General features: G+C 47.1%; 1 protein-coding gene across 14 annotated transcripts in view; it reads right to left on the bottom strand.

Moving 5' to 3' along the window:
• Positions 1–15,709, bottom strand: part of RASAL2 (RAS protein activator like 2) — a 164,279-nt gene that overhangs the window by 17,711 nt on the left and 130,859 nt on the right. For 13 of the 14 annotated variants that reach the window (XM_038144994.1, XM_038144995.1, XM_038144996.1 and 10 more), the window contains 7 exons: positions 10,428–10,581; positions 8,785–8,883; positions 7,458–8,012; positions 5,567–5,711; positions 2,788–2,932; positions 1,667–1,903; positions 792–993 (listed from right to left, as the gene is read on the bottom strand). In XM_038144994.1, the coding sequence (XP_038000922.1) occupies positions 792–993; positions 1,667–1,903; positions 2,788–2,932; positions 5,567–5,711; positions 7,458–8,012; positions 8,785–8,883; positions 10,428–10,581 (1,537 nt within the window). Of the gene's footprint in view, positions 1–791; positions 994–1,666; positions 1,904–2,787; positions 2,933–5,566; positions 5,712–7,457; positions 8,013–8,784; positions 8,884–10,427; positions 10,609–15,709 lie in introns of all 14 variants that reach the window. The other variant, XM_038145000.1, reaches the window with a different exon arrangement.

The raw sequence follows: 15,709 nt of genomic DNA, 5'->3' as shown, positions 1-15,709 counted from the left end.
TTAAAAAAAAAAAAAAAAAAACCAAACAAAAACTCAAAGTTCAGCTTTTCTGGGCCTTATCAACTACCTTTGCTACCAAGATTTTAATGATTTTGGTTCCTGCAAACCCACATAGCTAAGGAAGATCAAAGCTCTGCCTTTCCTGCTTCTATAGCTAAAAGGAAGCAGTGTTCATTGCTGGTGGTGTCTGCTGGGATGAGAAGAACAGAACCTGGACACTGCACATGAGCCCAGCACAGGGCACAGCAGAAAGCATCTTGCTCTGCTACAGGATGGCACTCGGAGCGGATCCAGCTTCTTACATGGCATTCCTTGTGTGCCAAAATCAAAGACTACGGAAATGAGAGCATCTCAGCAGGCTTTGGATCGGGCTGTTGATGAGAACAGCTCCACGGGGCCAACTCATCCCTCCCTCAGAACCAGGGGAAGGCCTGCTGTGCAGCAAAGCACCTCCCTTAGCACCACAAGGCACAGCAACGTGGCCTTTTCCTGTCCAAATGCCTCACTTACAAGACAGGCCTGGCTGCCCAGGGGATTTCAGGTCCACTTCCAAGCAATGCCTTCAGCACCTGACCTTCCTCAAGGCTCTGCAAAGTGTCTGCAGCGCTGCTGAAGCCCAGCCACCTCACACGCCCTGCTGCAGGCCCTGATCCCAAATCATGGAAGCTGTGAAACAGCCCCATCACACATTCCCCTGCAAAGCCCCTGGCTGCCCCTGGTACTCCCCAGTGTTTACTGCTGCCATGGAAGCATCCCTGCCTCCGCCCTCCCGGGCCTCCCAACAGCTTTACCTTATCAAGCTGGGACACAACCTCCCAGAGGAGGGAATGCAGCACCGAGAGCTCTTTGCCCAGGTCGATGTAGCCGTCGTATCCAGGCATGTTGGAGATGGTATCTGGGTTAGAGAGCTCCCTCAGAAAACGCTGCATTCCTCCCCACTCATGTTCCAAAAATTCATTCATGAAGGCCATGTACTCTTCCTTAATGCCAAACCTGGAGGAAAGGGAGGTGGGGGGAAACCCAGTCAGTGACCTCCACACAATATACAGTGTACAAGTGCTTACAGACAATTACTTAAACACTTTACTTCAGACCTGCCTTTCTGGAGATTTGGAGTATTTAAAAAAAAAAAAAAACCAACCAAAAAAACCAAAATCTGAAGATTTTGAAGTCTTGGAGGGAAAAAGCCACATAGGCAATTTAAGAGATTCACTGCTTTGTTGTATTTACTTAAATACTACTACCTCACTGTTTATATTACAAATCACATCTCCCCCCCTTCTCTCCCACAGGTACTCTTTCTCTCCTCCCATGTAGCAGATGTGCCATGCCCTTTGTACCATTCAACTGAGAATTCTGGAGGGAGAGAACATGAAAATCATGATCCTTGAAACAGCAAGGATCTCCTTTCCCTTTGAAACAGCATAGACACCAACATGCCAGTGCATGACTCCTCTTGGTTTTATGCTGTGTCCCCTCCACAGAATGCAACACACTCCAGTCTGCCCCTAAGGAGAATTTATCTGAGGTGCCTGAAGTGTTCACATCCAAGTGAGAAGATTCTCCCACGGCTAAAGCTGGCTTCAGTTGGCCAGAGAACAGCTGCCTGTGAGCACAGCCAGGAATCGGGCACGCCGCAGGTTTCGGTTCCCCTGGCACCACCTACTTGGCAAAGTTGGCGAGGTTCTGGATGACTTTAGCAATGAGGGTGAGTGTTCGGGAGGTCTGGTCATCAGGGTACTCCTGCATCAGGTTGAAGAGGCTGGGGGACATGATGGCAGGGCACAGGAAGCGCAGGAAGAGAGAGGCGCTGATCAGGCGTTCACTGATGTCCTGCTTGCCCCTGTTCAGGCACTGCTGCTTCCAAGATGCAAACACCTCCTTCAGCTCCCGAGGGAACACGCTGAAAAGCAAAAGAAAAAAAAAGGGAAATAAAATTGCAGTAGCAACAAGATGCAAAAAGTTGAACTGGTGATCAGTCACCCGAAATACTTATCTGTGAGAAAACATCAGCTCTTTTATTACCTCCCCTTTTCTTCTCTTTCTCTCTAGGCTAGGTAATGTCATTAAGCCTCTATTCATAGATCCCCATTTAATCTGGTGGCACTTAAGTAGTCTTTAAAGCACGCCTTGTTCATATGTGTTAAGTGAAGCCATTTCCAGACACGCTGATTTGCAAGCTATGATCTACTTATCCATTGCTAGCCTGGAGCAAACAGGGTATTAGAATACTGAAAACAAATGAGCCAAACTGAGCTCATCTCCATATCTGACAGTTTTACCTTGCTTGTTAAGCTCTCAGTACTATGCCTTTGCTTCATGCCAAAGCAGAAAGGCCCCTCTTCTTCCTCTGCTACTCAGAGATTAATGGAAATCTCTCTGCCAGTGCTTCCTCCCTGTGATTTCCTGTTCAATTCCTCACATCTGAAGGGTCTAAAAGTCTTCTGTACACATCAAAACTTGCAGCTTTTTATGCCAAGTCCAAGCTAAGCTATTATCCTCTGACTTTATTCCCTCCTTATCCAGTCCCACTCAGTATGTGTTGCCTCGGCAGGGGATTTGGGGAGGTGTGGTTTGTGGGCTGGGACCCCTCAGTCTGGGCACGGGTTCCACCTGCAGTCTGGAGCCACGTGCAGGAAGGCAGTGAGGAAAGGGGACAAAGGCAGCCTGGGAGGATGGAAGGGGCTGTGCTCCTTCCCTGTGCCACTGCTGCTCCCTCACCCTCAGAGGAGGAACGGGCACTCCCGAGCAAACAGGGGACAAAGGGAGGGAAGGAAGATGCCTTACCAGTAAGAATTGATAATCTTGCAGAAGACCAGCTCACAACACATTTTCAGGTTGCACTGATGGTCTGCTAACTCACTCTGTGAGCACCTGCTGGGATCTGCTTCACAGTTTTCATCTGACTCATACACAGCCTTGATAAACTCCCCTGGAAAAAGGGAAGAGGAAGGAATCAGGGTAGTTACAGGAAAAGCCTACTTGACACACCTTTAAATCCTGCTTATGTCTTTCCCTGGCAACTGCCTGTCCTGCTCTGGATGTCTGCAGCTCAGCCTCCAGACACCAGCTGTTGGGGACACTCCTCCCAGCCCTTTCCCGATAGAGCACAGCTCTGATGCTTCAGCCTCCCGTGCCCTTGCTGTCCCCAAGCACAGGTACAAAAACAGGATGGCTCTGCTTAGCAACCCTGCAGGCTCTTCCCTTATGGCCTAGAGAGGAGGATTTGACTTGGTATTCAGACTGTGTTATCAACTAGGAAATTATCCACAGTCCTAGCAATGAAGCTGTGTGCTATTTGTCTTCATAATTTCCCCAGAAAATGCTCTGGCAATGATATTTATTTATATTATTGCTAGACCTGCCTTTTTTTTTTAATTTTAAAAAGCATCACCTTGCTCTTGAATAAGAGTAATACCCGAGCACTAGCTGCATGCTGCTGATTTTCTCAGCCTCTTCTATCAACACCTTACAGCGTTTTTATGGCCTGCATCTTTCACGCTCCTTGGCATTTCTGTCACCCTTCCCTTTCAGCATCACAACAGAAACTGCTCACATACAAACCACACGAAGCTGGCTTTGTCTGACAGACTGGAATGAGCTACTCCGTGGTTTCCCTCCTCTATATGCAGGCATTCCAAGTGATTTTTAAGCTGTTGGGTGTTCACTAGGAAAAACCCTTTCTTCATTGGTTTAATGATTCAATGTCTTTCAAGTTCATCTCCTCAGATGATCTCACTGGCTCTGAGCTAACACAAGGCTTATTTGTGGAAAAGGGGCTTGTTTTTAGCCTTTGCTTTCCTAAAACCCCTTAAACACCTCTCAGCCCCTTCCCAAATCTCAGACTGGTGTTGTTGCCAGCAAAGCAGGCACCACATTTTCTTAATTTTTGCTGAGGGCATCCAAATCTCTTACTTGCAAAACTGCTGGCATCGCTTTTGTTGAGCCAATTCTTTTTTAACTCTTGTTTACTGGATCATATTTTTTTCTCCTTAAACATATTTGAAACTTAGTCTTTGTGGCCCAAAAAACCCTGCTATCATCAGATATAAGATTCCCTTACAGACACGTTACACTGCTAACACCAACCACAGTGTCATTAATCCTTTCAAAGAACAGGGCAGCTGAGTAAAATGCCATTTAAAACCTGACAAAGAATTAGATGGGGATATTGCCGTGAGTGAAGCTGCCCTGAGCTGCAGACAAGCTGGACAGCCCTAGGGGCATTTTCCATCTCTCCTGCCTGTGATTTACCATCTTATCACTCAGTGCTAAATGATGTATTAGAAGTCATTAGTGTTAGAATATTTTATGCAATTACTGCACATTAAGGAGCTTGCAGTCAGCTGTAATGGAGTGGTCCCACAGCTGATGTTCAGCCTGCTGGGAAGCACAGCACAAAGCACCGGGCTGCTCATTTCTCCATACCAGGTGAGAGCCTGCAACTGTGACTTACACTCAGTGGTCCCACCCAGGAGAATAAGACTACCAGAACAGGCTCATTACACTTCAGAAATGGCCAAACTGGATGTAATCCCAGAGCTGACTACGCTGACCCTTGGAGCACTAATTTAGCCAGCTAGCTCCTTGATGCCTTGCCAGCGTCTGGGACCGCTGAGGACAAGCGAGACTGCTGGGAAAGCAAGCAGCTTGGCTTTTTTTCCCCTTTTTGTGAAAGGATGTGGTGTGGGACTTGGCTTTGGCCTGATCTTGTTTCTCTTGTATCAATTTCCAAAGCTTTCTTCATCCCAGAAACAACAGGGGGTGGGTGGCTCGTTGTGCAACTGTGGAGAAGGAAGGTTGTGGGGAGCTGCTGAAACCCGACTGTGGCGAGGCTGCGGAAGGCAGCGAGCCTGGCTTTGGTCCCCTTTACTGCTAACTTTGTGTGGCCAGGAATTCCCCAGGCACTGGGTTATGACTAGAGCAGAACCTTTTGGTGGAGGGGGGACAGTAACAGAATTATCAGAGTCCACCCTGGCATGTAACAGTGGGCATGAAGATCCTGTGGGGAGAATGGAGTGGGAGATCCCAGGATGGCCAGGCAGTTTTAATGAGTCAGTGAATACAGAGCACTCGGGATAAACACAGGCAAGAGGCTTCCCAGACAGGATGCATCTTGATCTCCTGTACTGGGATGCTCAGCAGCCTTGCAGCCTCGCTCCCTGGCCTTGTCTCTCCCAGGACTAGGTGTCAAAACCCCTTTTTTCAAGCCTGCTTACATATCAGATGGAACAAGCACCATTCTCACAAAGGAACTGCAGTGTTACACCTATTTAGCACTCTAGAGACACAAAAGAAAGCTACCCAGAAAAACACAACATGATAATACAAATTTGAAGAGGGACTCAGCTACATCTTATCTTGCCTTGCATGGGTGCTACTCCTGCAGGCACCAAAGGGCACCCTTCTGCACGTGGAGGAAGGGCATTGAGAGCAGGACACTGTGCTATCTGTGCATGAGACACAGGCTGAGCGCAGTTCCTTCCCATCCCACATTCCCAGCTGCAGCCACAGCTCAGGGTCAGCCCTCGCTGTGCAAACAGGTGGCAGACAGGGGGTTTCTTACCCAGTGCATCCTGGAGGTACTTCTGTCCTACCAGCTTGAGGTATTCCTCAATAGCTTTGGTAGCAAGCGTGTTCTCCCTGAAGATCAAGACATCATGTTCTGCACAACGATCTACCTCAGCCATCACCAAATCTGTCAAGAAGTCCTGAGGGAAGAAGGTCAAATGGCAAAGGTGATTTTAACCGGCTCAGTTGCGCCAGGCTAACTGCAGAAGCCAAGAAGGAAGGACATTTCAGGATAATAAATGATTTCTCAGCCTGAGACAAGGGGTGCAGCTGCTACAGGAAGTAAGGGCCGAGGAAATAGCCAGGTCTCCTCTCAGGTTTATTATATTTGTAGAATGATATAGATCACAAATTATAAAGGGTGAAGCAAAAGTCTCTAAAAAAAACCTTTACAGCCAAGCTTGTGTTTCAGTTTAGCTCCAGAACAGAACCTCTCAGCAGCTTGTTTATCAGAGGCTTTGTCTGCTGAGAGAAACTGTGCTATTATATTTATCCTTATCTTGATAAGGAATATTCCCTACAAACATGGATTTAAAAATCCAAATTGGAAGTGACACACAAGTTATTACAGCTTGATGATATTTCAATAAGAAGAATGGCTTAATAAATTAAATTCACAAACCAAAAGTGCTTTAGGATTTGGGAAAAAAGAACTTAACATTCAACTTGCTGGTTATCTACATGGCTGAACTTGAACTGTATTATATTGTCCAGGCAGGAGCTGTCAGCAAGCCTTGATACAAAGAATAATCTCTTGATATAGGGTCTAATGCTACAGTAAGACTTATTTCCTGAAGTGGTAACTTTATGTGAGTAAACAACATTAGTACTCTTGGATTTCAGTCCATTATTGCTGTTTCTTTTCAACAAAATCCACAAGAACTCTTTTCACCTGGCACAAACTGGGAACATCCAGCTGTATCCCCATCAGCAGAAGTACGAGCTGCAAATACCCTCTAAGGAGCTTTATGGCAGCCTGAGCCACCTGGTGCCTCCCATTACTAGAGGTTCAAAACTTCACACACCAGGAATGTAAAAGTTATAACACTAATTTATCAACTTGTTGCAGCAGGCACTGCAGCAATCCAGAGCCTGTTTTCCAGCAGGGTTTCAACATAATCTCAGCTACCAGCTTCTGTCATCAGATCGCTTAAGGAACGTGCTCCTGCCACACACACTGTCACAGAGATGTTTCCAAGGGGCAAGCAGAAAAGGACCTTAGCTGGAATAGTTAGGTGAGGCTGTCCCCTGGGTGTTGTTTACAGCCATCCTTCCACATCTCTGTCCCTCTGACTTGTGCTCTACTTGCTCTAGCTGGATTCACTGGCAGAAGGTGCCTCCGGCGTGGCACTACTGACACAGCAGCAGGCAGGCAGCAGCCGGATAGATCAATGCATGCTAACGCTTCCCAGAGCTTCCCACGACCTGCAGGACCCTCTCCCACAACCCATTTGAAGAAAGCAGTGTGCAGCCAGGAGCCCTAAGCTCATCCTTGGGGCAGGTGGGATCACCATGGACTCGGTGCAGATCCCCCAAACGGCTGTTCAAACGCTGACCAAATCGATGCCGCATTGATTAGCTGACTCAGCGCTGACTCAGCGCCGGCGCCCGCTGCTCACCGGAGCACAGGCTTATTTATGGAAGCACTTCTCCAGTTCACCAACCTCCTGTTCACTTAGCTCTTAACCTGCATCCTCATTTTAGAAATGCAAGGGGACACTCAAAGGTAGGTGCTGATTTTCAGAATAACGTGAAGTTACAGAGTCCTCCTGCTTACACTTCATACACAACATCAGCTGCTGCTTATTGTCACGGGCCTCCCACTTTCCACCAGGAATCCCTTATCAGCAGCCCCAGTCACTCCAGCAGGAGCCAGCTGTGCTCACCTTGGCTCTCCCAGTGCTCTGAAGAATGTGCACCAAGGCAGAAGCCATTTCTTCCTTGTTCTTGACGCTGATCACAGGTTCCAGCACGGAGCACAGCAGGGCGTAATTGCTGGTAACGTACTCCCCAAATTCTTTGTACTGCTCCATGGGCAAGATGGTGATGGTCTGGTAGCGGGATTTGATGCGGATGGAAGGCCCCCCTGCCTTGCCTTTGTTGGCTGTAGGGGTGCTGACTGGGTACCATTTCTCCACAAACTGGCGACCGGTCACGCTGGCCGTGGGAATGTTGACCAGCCCCACGTAATTGTTCTTGTCCTTTTTCTTCTTCTTCTCCACGTCCTTGTAGATGTGAACCGTGATGCTCTGAATGTGTGGGAGGCTGTAGAACTCGAAGTGCTCCCCCCAGAAAATGTTATCTGCTTTTGCTTTGCTGGTGGTGCGGGCAAAGAGGGTGTCATCAAGGCACAGCTCACAGAAGTATTTCTTCTTAGGGGTCAGGTCCTTGGCCTCTATGATCCAGAGGCGAAGCACGTTTTCAGCTCGACGGCAATTGTCCTGTGCAGGAGAAAGAGAGCAGTTCTGATTCAAAACCCCTAAAAGCTGAATATTTCGTCTTCTGAAGCAGCAGCAAAGGTGCTGCCTTTTCTGTCTGAGGTAAGGACAGAGTCAGAATTCAGAATCAGATAGTCTGATCCAGAGGGAATTGGAATCTCTAGAAAACTGAACATTTTCTAAAACAGAGGCAAAGGGCTGTCTTTTGTACGTCAACAGTGATGGAATATTTTTCTTCTTCAAAAGCTGTATTTGAAATGCTTTAGAAAACAACCACTCTGCACAAGAGCCTGTCCAAAGCTGCCAGACTGGTGAGGAATCCCCGAGCACTGTTAGCCTGTCCCTGGGAGGTAGGATTGCAGCTACGGAGTGACTTATCAGACATTTCCAGCTGATCTGTAACTTGATTCCCCGTCTCACACCAGCTCCAATTGGTTTAATGTTGGTTTTTTTGGGTTCCTAGATTAAAACATGACCCTTCTGAAGGCGTGCCCCATCTTTCCCAGGTGCGTGGCCTCAGAAATCCAGCCTGCATCCCAAGCTGGCGCTGGGGCAGGGATCAGGAAGCACGCTGGTGTGTGTTTACTCATCAAAGGTCTGACCTACTGCACTCCCTGGAACAGCACACGGCAGCTTTAGACACACGGATGAGCGGACGGCTCCCCAGACTAAATTAATTGAGGATGCATCTGTGGGAAGCCCTGGTACACTGGACTAAAATCCAATCATACCACCTCCATGCCCCCACTAATCTTATTTTTGCAGTGTCTATTACCTTCATCGGCTGCGATAGCCTGCGTATGTTTTCCATCCACCAGTCCCTCTCTGCTGCAGAGGAACAACTGAAGCATTTACTGCCCTTGGAGTAGGTTACCTGGAATGAATAAATGACAGACTGAGTTCAGGCAAGCCTACTAGACATGGAAGAGGCTGCAAAAAGCAAGGAGGAAGATAAACAATGCTTGAGTAACCGAGTAAATATGAAAAAGGGAGGTAAAAATACAGCGGCCTAGAAGACAGAGAGGATAAAAGGCCCACAAAACGCAGAGAGCAAAAGAAGTTTGAGGTTCTATAAAACTAGAGAAACTAAAGCATTTATATAAAATTAAGAGCACCAGAGGCTCCTTTTAAAGACTTTTAAACAAAGCTTTAATCAGCCAGTTAATCTTTCTTTTTTTAAAGAGTAGTTAATTGATCTGTGGCTATTAAAGCTTGCTGATTTCCCTGCTAAGGCCCAGGGGCACAGGATTTGGTTACTAACAGTGTACAGACAGACAGAACTGACAATGCATTACCATAAGGCAAAACCCACTGGACATAATGACTTCAGAAAATACAAAACATTTCCGGGGTCCATACAGACAGCAACAGCCTAAACAAACACAGGGAGCTGTGCTCTGCTCCAGCCCTGACAGCTCTGCTTTCCCACACCAGGGAACCACCTCGGTTTCTTCCCCTCTTACGTGGCCTGACAAGCCTCATTTACTCTTTCCATTCATTTGTGCTCACAATTACAAAGCAGTTTGAGGCAACAGCCTCGGAGCTGAGTTGTTGCCAGTGTTTTCCACCCAGCTCCCCAAGCCTAAGCAAGCTGCAAAGTGCTTCCAACCAGACGAATGAGGCTGAAGCAAACAGGAACAGTTCCTGGATGCATCATGAGGGACCAGAGCCTGATATGCTGGTTTACTGCCAGAATTTTCCAGGTTGTAAACAGATCTTTGTTCCAGAAGTTCAGCAGGATTAGTCAGATTTGTCTGAAGACAGAGTGACCTGCCCCTGCCACGAGAGGTGACGTGGCCTCAGCTGCATCCAAACACACAGGGCTCCACTGCTGGAGCTGTGAAGGCAGGACTGTGCTCACACACAGAGTCTGGGCCTGTTTCTGGAGCAGAGCTCAGAGCCACAGCCTGCAGCCTCTGCTGGAACAGCAAAGGAGCTTTGGATCCTGCTTCACAGAGCAATGGACACGTCCACAGGCCACTGAGGAGAAGGAGAAGTCCTTTGGCAACTGGAGAACACTGCGATAATGGAATGGGGCTCTGACTGGAAAACTCATTTCTTGGTTACAGTAAATTTCCTAAATTCAATTTTAGGTGAACTTGGAGGGGTGAACACACAGCCAGTGTACATACTATTGCATATCCATTGTGCTGTGTGCGTCAACCACACATTTGCATGCACACTACAAATGCTTATCAAACTGAAGAGATTTTTCAATTAGAAAAAGACTGCTCTCTGTTCAGCGACTGATGCCATCAGCCTCAAGGACTTCAAAAGTCGCACGGTGGCTCAACAGCCCCCACCCAAACCTCAGCAAGGCAGTGGCTGCTGCTCTGTTTTCCAGTCCCCCAGTCCTGGAGCAGCCTTCCCCAAGGGTTCAGGGGACTGGCAGCTGCCTGTTTTGGAGCCTGTCCCTACCTCAAAGCAGAAGTCTCGTCCAAGGATGCTGTTGTGAAGTGGTTTGACATAGACTGCTTCTTCTGCTGCAAAGTCCAGAGTCTCTATGGTGCTGGCTTGGTTCAGTAAAGACTCATGGGAACGGGACTCCTTCAGCTTGGGCAGCTCACGTGGTCTGGAGGACAAGGAGGAAAGGAAATGTCTGTTTTTTTTTTTCCTCACAATTACCAAAAAGAGCTGGCAAGATCCCAGACAAAGCTGCAGCTCGTCTCGGTGCTTATTCAGAGCAACTTCCACAATTAGTCTGCAAACCTTATGAAAATAACATTAGGCCAGCAAGCCCAGACTCCCAAGGCAATATCCAGCCTAGGAAGTCCATTCCCACTGACCTAGAAATTATAGCTGCCAAGGTGTCAGTGAAAGAACAGCAGCAAAGAATTCAGAACTTAACTGCTGAAATGTTCAGAAAGCCCATATAGGTAGCTTTGGATGTAATACTGAAAATACTTGTTACTAGCTAGATTAGTAGACAGATGTTGTGTATTAGCAGCAAAGAGCACAGGGATCCCTAAATCCATAACCAATGCAGAATGAGGATTATTCATTAGAGCAGATGACCCTTCACAATACACTCGATTTTTAACATACAGAGCCTTTACACTGAAGTCAAATACACAAATTCTATCCCACCTCATGATTGCTCAAATCAGTCATTTTGCATTGTCTTTTTCAGCTGCTTCTTCCAGCTTGAATTTCCAATTTTTTTGGATACTTTCTTTCTTCTGTAACTTCTCACTAACACATACTGGTTCTCCTTTCCAGCTGATTGTCCTGTAAATCCCTGAGCTCCACCAGAGCTGAAATCTCCCACATTCACAGCACCTTTTTATCACGGCAGTTTTCTCTTTGTCCCCACCAGTTCTTGATCACTTCTCAAAGACATCTCCCTCCCTCCACTACGCCACAGCTTTTGGCAATCAACAGTGACATTACCAAATGTGTTTTAACCCTTTCTGTACTCTCCCAACATGCCTAAATGCAACATTTGTGCATAGTGGGGAGCTCTGCTGTCCACCAGCACTGCAGAATGTGCCACATTGAGAGATGATGTGGCTTCTCCTTCTGCCTCCAAACCTGCCCTGGAGGCTTCTGCAGCAGTCATATAACACCTGAGGCACAGCTTGCATCTCGGGGTAAACATCACATGCAGACACATCTCATTTTTCCTGTGGCAGGAATTCAATCAAGTCCTTCACAGCTGACCGGCAAGGAGGAAGAGCACGGAGTCCCAGCTTAGCAGAGAAGGAGCTGTTGGCCTGGCAGCTCTAGCTTTTGTTAAGATCTTGGAGTCCCTGTGCTCAGGGATCCCTGAAGGCGAGTCCATAAATGTGGCTGCCCATGCAGCAAGTGTGACTGGGCTCAAGGAACAGAGGTGGGAGTAGAGAGGCATCAGCTCTCCACACATCACTCAGAGAAAGACAGTGCTCCTGTGTTCGTCCTCACAGTATTTCCTCTTTGATTCAATCCCCAGTATCAAATGGAAAATGTTTAAAAAATGTTATTTATAGAGGAAAGAAAAGCACAGCTACCTCTAACAGCTTCCCTAATTTTGAAAAGTAATTAGTTTCTGTACACTTCCCTCACATATACAAAAAAAAAAAGTTCCTCACAGTCTTTATTCTTAGGAAAATCAAACTCCTCCTACCTGAGAGAAATTCTGTAGGGGAACTCAGAGGCAAAAAACCCCAAACACTTGGAAAAGGCATCTTAACGAAGGCTGCTTAACAAAACCTTGGGTACCACAAAGGATCCAGGCAACGCAACAAGCAGAGCTCACCCAGCTGCTCTTTTGTACGGAATGAAACACTGAAGGTATTGGAGCAGATTCACACACGATAAGATTTATTAAACAGAGAGGGGGAACTTTGTTCCCATTTAATATACTGAATGACCTCAGTGCAGGCAGCAAAACCCTTTGATGGGAGGAATATTCCAAAGACAGATTTCAGATGCAAAGCAGCAGCCCCTGTAGGAGTGTTGGCTGTGCTGAGCTTTGTTCTAACAGGTTCCAGCAGCAGCTGAACCACGGCAAACCCAAACCTCAGCCATGTATAATTGAGCACTTGCTGCAGTTAAGGTAGGGCAAGTCTAAAATAAACACACCACAATACGCCACTTTAATGTCATCTCTGCAAAATCCTCTCTAATTTCTCCTCTCAAGAAAGCACTGCTGAGGTCAATTGGCTTCTGTCCCTGCCTCAAACTCTGAGCAATTCCTGTCCTCACAAAGTACTGGGAGCCTGCAGCCAGCGCCCGGTCAGTGGAGGAAAGCACGGAGTGAGCACAAAGAGGGGGAAGAGGAGGGAAAGAGAAATAATTACCAAAGAAAGGAGTAAAAAAAAGAAAAAAAAGATATGTAGCAATTTCCAGTTAAGCAGAGGCTGCACTAGGAGCAAGACAAGGCAAGCAGACCTACACGAAACAACTGTAGAGCCACTTAGCAGAGCATCTCCAGATCATAGCGGTGCCACATGCCACAGCCCTTCCCTCCAAACTTCCTGCTCCCTGCTACATCTCAGACAACAAATCCTGCCTGGAGAGGAAGAAAGGCACAAACAAATCCAACAGGAGTTCTTCCTCAAGCCTCGGGTTACAGATTTCAGAGGAACACCGTGCCAGGCAGATAGGCTGGGGCCAGGAGAGCAGCCACAGCTACGGTGAGGAAAGCTCCCTCCTTGGTGAGGAAAGCTCCCTCCTAGTCAGCTCTGCTCCCACCCCACAGTGCCCGAGAGGCTCCTGCCTGCTCCTGGGTTGCCAAGGCACAGCATCCCCTAAGGAGATTAGGGGGGGTGGCAGCCAGCAGAGGCAGCAGGCGAGGGGATGCCGCTGCGAGGTGTGACTAAGGTGACCTTCCCAGACAGAGAAGTTCCTCCTTGTCCTTTCCTACAGCTTTGATGAGATCCAGACATTAAAGGCAACATGAGAGAGCTAGCAATCTTCCAAGAAAGCCTCCAAAAAGCCTCTGGGAACAGGGCAGGGGCAAGGCTGGCACACACAGTAGATGTACTCCAAGCCTGCACACCCCATCTCGCAAGTCACACCTTTTAGGAGCATCTCTGCTGCCCCACTGCTCTTCTGACTAGTGGGCTGCGAGCATTTGGGTTTGTTGCAGAGCTGCTGGTAGTTTTGTTGACTCAGGGTCCCGAGGCAGACAAATGTCAGTCTGTTCCAGCAATCCTTTGAAGTTACCATATTTAAAACAGCTCAATAAACTGATGAAGTGGCTTAGAATCGACACTTTATCTTCCATAAACATCAGAACGTCCTAAAGCTCTTGGTTAGATGCAACCACATGCATTTACAAACACAAGTACATGCATTTGTGAGCACCACAGTATAGATTTCACCTATTGATAGATCTGCAAAGCAAATCTTTGACTTTTGCCTGTATCAGCAGCATCCCAATCAATACAGGCAATAATTATAGAGAAATAATACTTCTCTGCTGCTTTAAAGCCTCATCTGATATGCTGAATCTGTGAAAAGGAAAGAAAACTGCTTGCTGGCTTCCTTTTGCCATAGATGCCACTAATTCATGTCCTAGTGTCCAGCAAAGGGGCTGGATTAACAGGGTCCTTCCTGTATTAGGTAGGAAGCTACTGGGAAAATGAGTATTGCTCAGACTCTGTCAGCAGAGAGGTAATCCCAGGGAAGCAGATTACTGTAAACAGGAAGATCACACATGCAAAAAGTGGGGGAAGGGTTGTTTGTACAAATCTGTTTCTGTTAAACAGCTCCATTAACAACACAAATCCTGTTTTAAATCACAACTAACCTCCCATGATCAACTTTTTATCCTGTTGCTTTTTCTGTCTGGGTCTGTACATACAGACAGAGGATTGCAAAGGAACTACATGGGAGTTCAAGCAGTTACAAGGCACCAAATAATTCTTACATATTCTCCATAATTTCTTTCCCATAGGAAAAACAGGCAGAGGAGGAGCATGCCAGGGAACATTTTAAACTTCTCACCTCTTTTCACATCTTTTGGAGTACTGGTCTTCAGAGCTGCATCACTTCCTTGTAAATCAGAGCCCAGACAATGCCCTAAACCACTGACCTGGCAGCAGCATGCAACTGCCACTGAAAAAGAGCTCTCCAACCACCCCATCTTGCTGGCCCAGCCCCAAGCTGACCCTTTCTCCTTGCACACCATAATTCAGTAATTTTCCATGACAGGAAAATCTCGGTTGTAAGCCGGGAACTGGAAACCTCTGGCTTTCAGTGGCTGCCCATGGCACACAGCAGCCTATTAGCAAAGTTCTATTATATTCCACTGTCTATAAGGCACGTAGAATAAAGGGTTAAAATCCTAATTGCTCTGGTTATGAAGCTCTCCTGCTGATTTTGACCTATTTAAAAGCCAACCTACAAGGCACAAAAGACTTCCAATTACCGAGCTTACCAGGGAGAGCTCTACATTACTTGTAAAACAAGCCTGTGGACATCAATAATCCAAAAGATTTGGAAATTAACAAAAAAAGTTTAAAAATGAACTTTCCTTTACCAAACTGGTGTGAAAGGAAAGAACTCAGCCCAAGCACCCAGCTACAGCCAAGTCTCCAAATTGCCTTACACCAAGCTGCTCGTCTGCATGCTTCCAATAATTCCAGCAGTCCCCATGTGCTGGGAGGCACTCCCCGAGAGCACAAAGTCGAATTCAATACTTAGCCACTCTGCAAAGTCACAGAGGAGAGCCTGGACTGTAACGCAGAGAATTTCCTGCTGTTATCCCAGCTCCCAGCCCTGTGGAACGGGACCCTACCGTCTCCAGCATCACCTGCAATTCACCCGCGCTCTGCCCGTGCTGCAGCACCAGGCTTTTCCCTGTCCAAATGCTCATTTTGTAGGCACCACACCCCTCTTCATTTTCCAACTGCCAATTATCTGAACATCCTATTACTTGGTCAACGATTCTACAAGTCTAACCAGTTTTATTATTAATTTTTTTTTTTTTTGAGAAAAATAAGTTACCCTAAGTTTCTGATTTATCTGCAAGTTACACTCAGGTGTGATTAAACGCTGGGTTTTTCTGAGGATATTGTTCTAGTCTTCCACTGAGATTCTGGTCTTTGCTGGCAAGGTCCTACCCAAAGCCTCATTGTCTGAATCCTGGATTTGCAAAGCCCTTCCCTGCCTGCCCGCTCTCCCTGCAGATCACAGCTTGTCTAAGAGACACCTCTCAGGGTTCAGCCAAGCAGGCTGCTGAATTTCACAGCAGGAGAGTTCTCCTCTCTCCTCTG

The sequence above is a fragment of the Motacilla alba genome, chromosome 8, assembly GCF_015832195.1.
Source record: "Motacilla alba alba isolate MOTALB_02 chromosome 8, Motacilla_alba_V1.0_pri, whole genome shotgun sequence".
Classification (NCBI taxonomy): Eukaryota; Metazoa; Chordata; class Aves; order Passeriformes; family Motacillidae; genus Motacilla; species Motacilla alba.
Note: the sequence above shows the minus strand (reverse complement) of the source record. Positions and strands in the feature narration are given on the sequence as shown.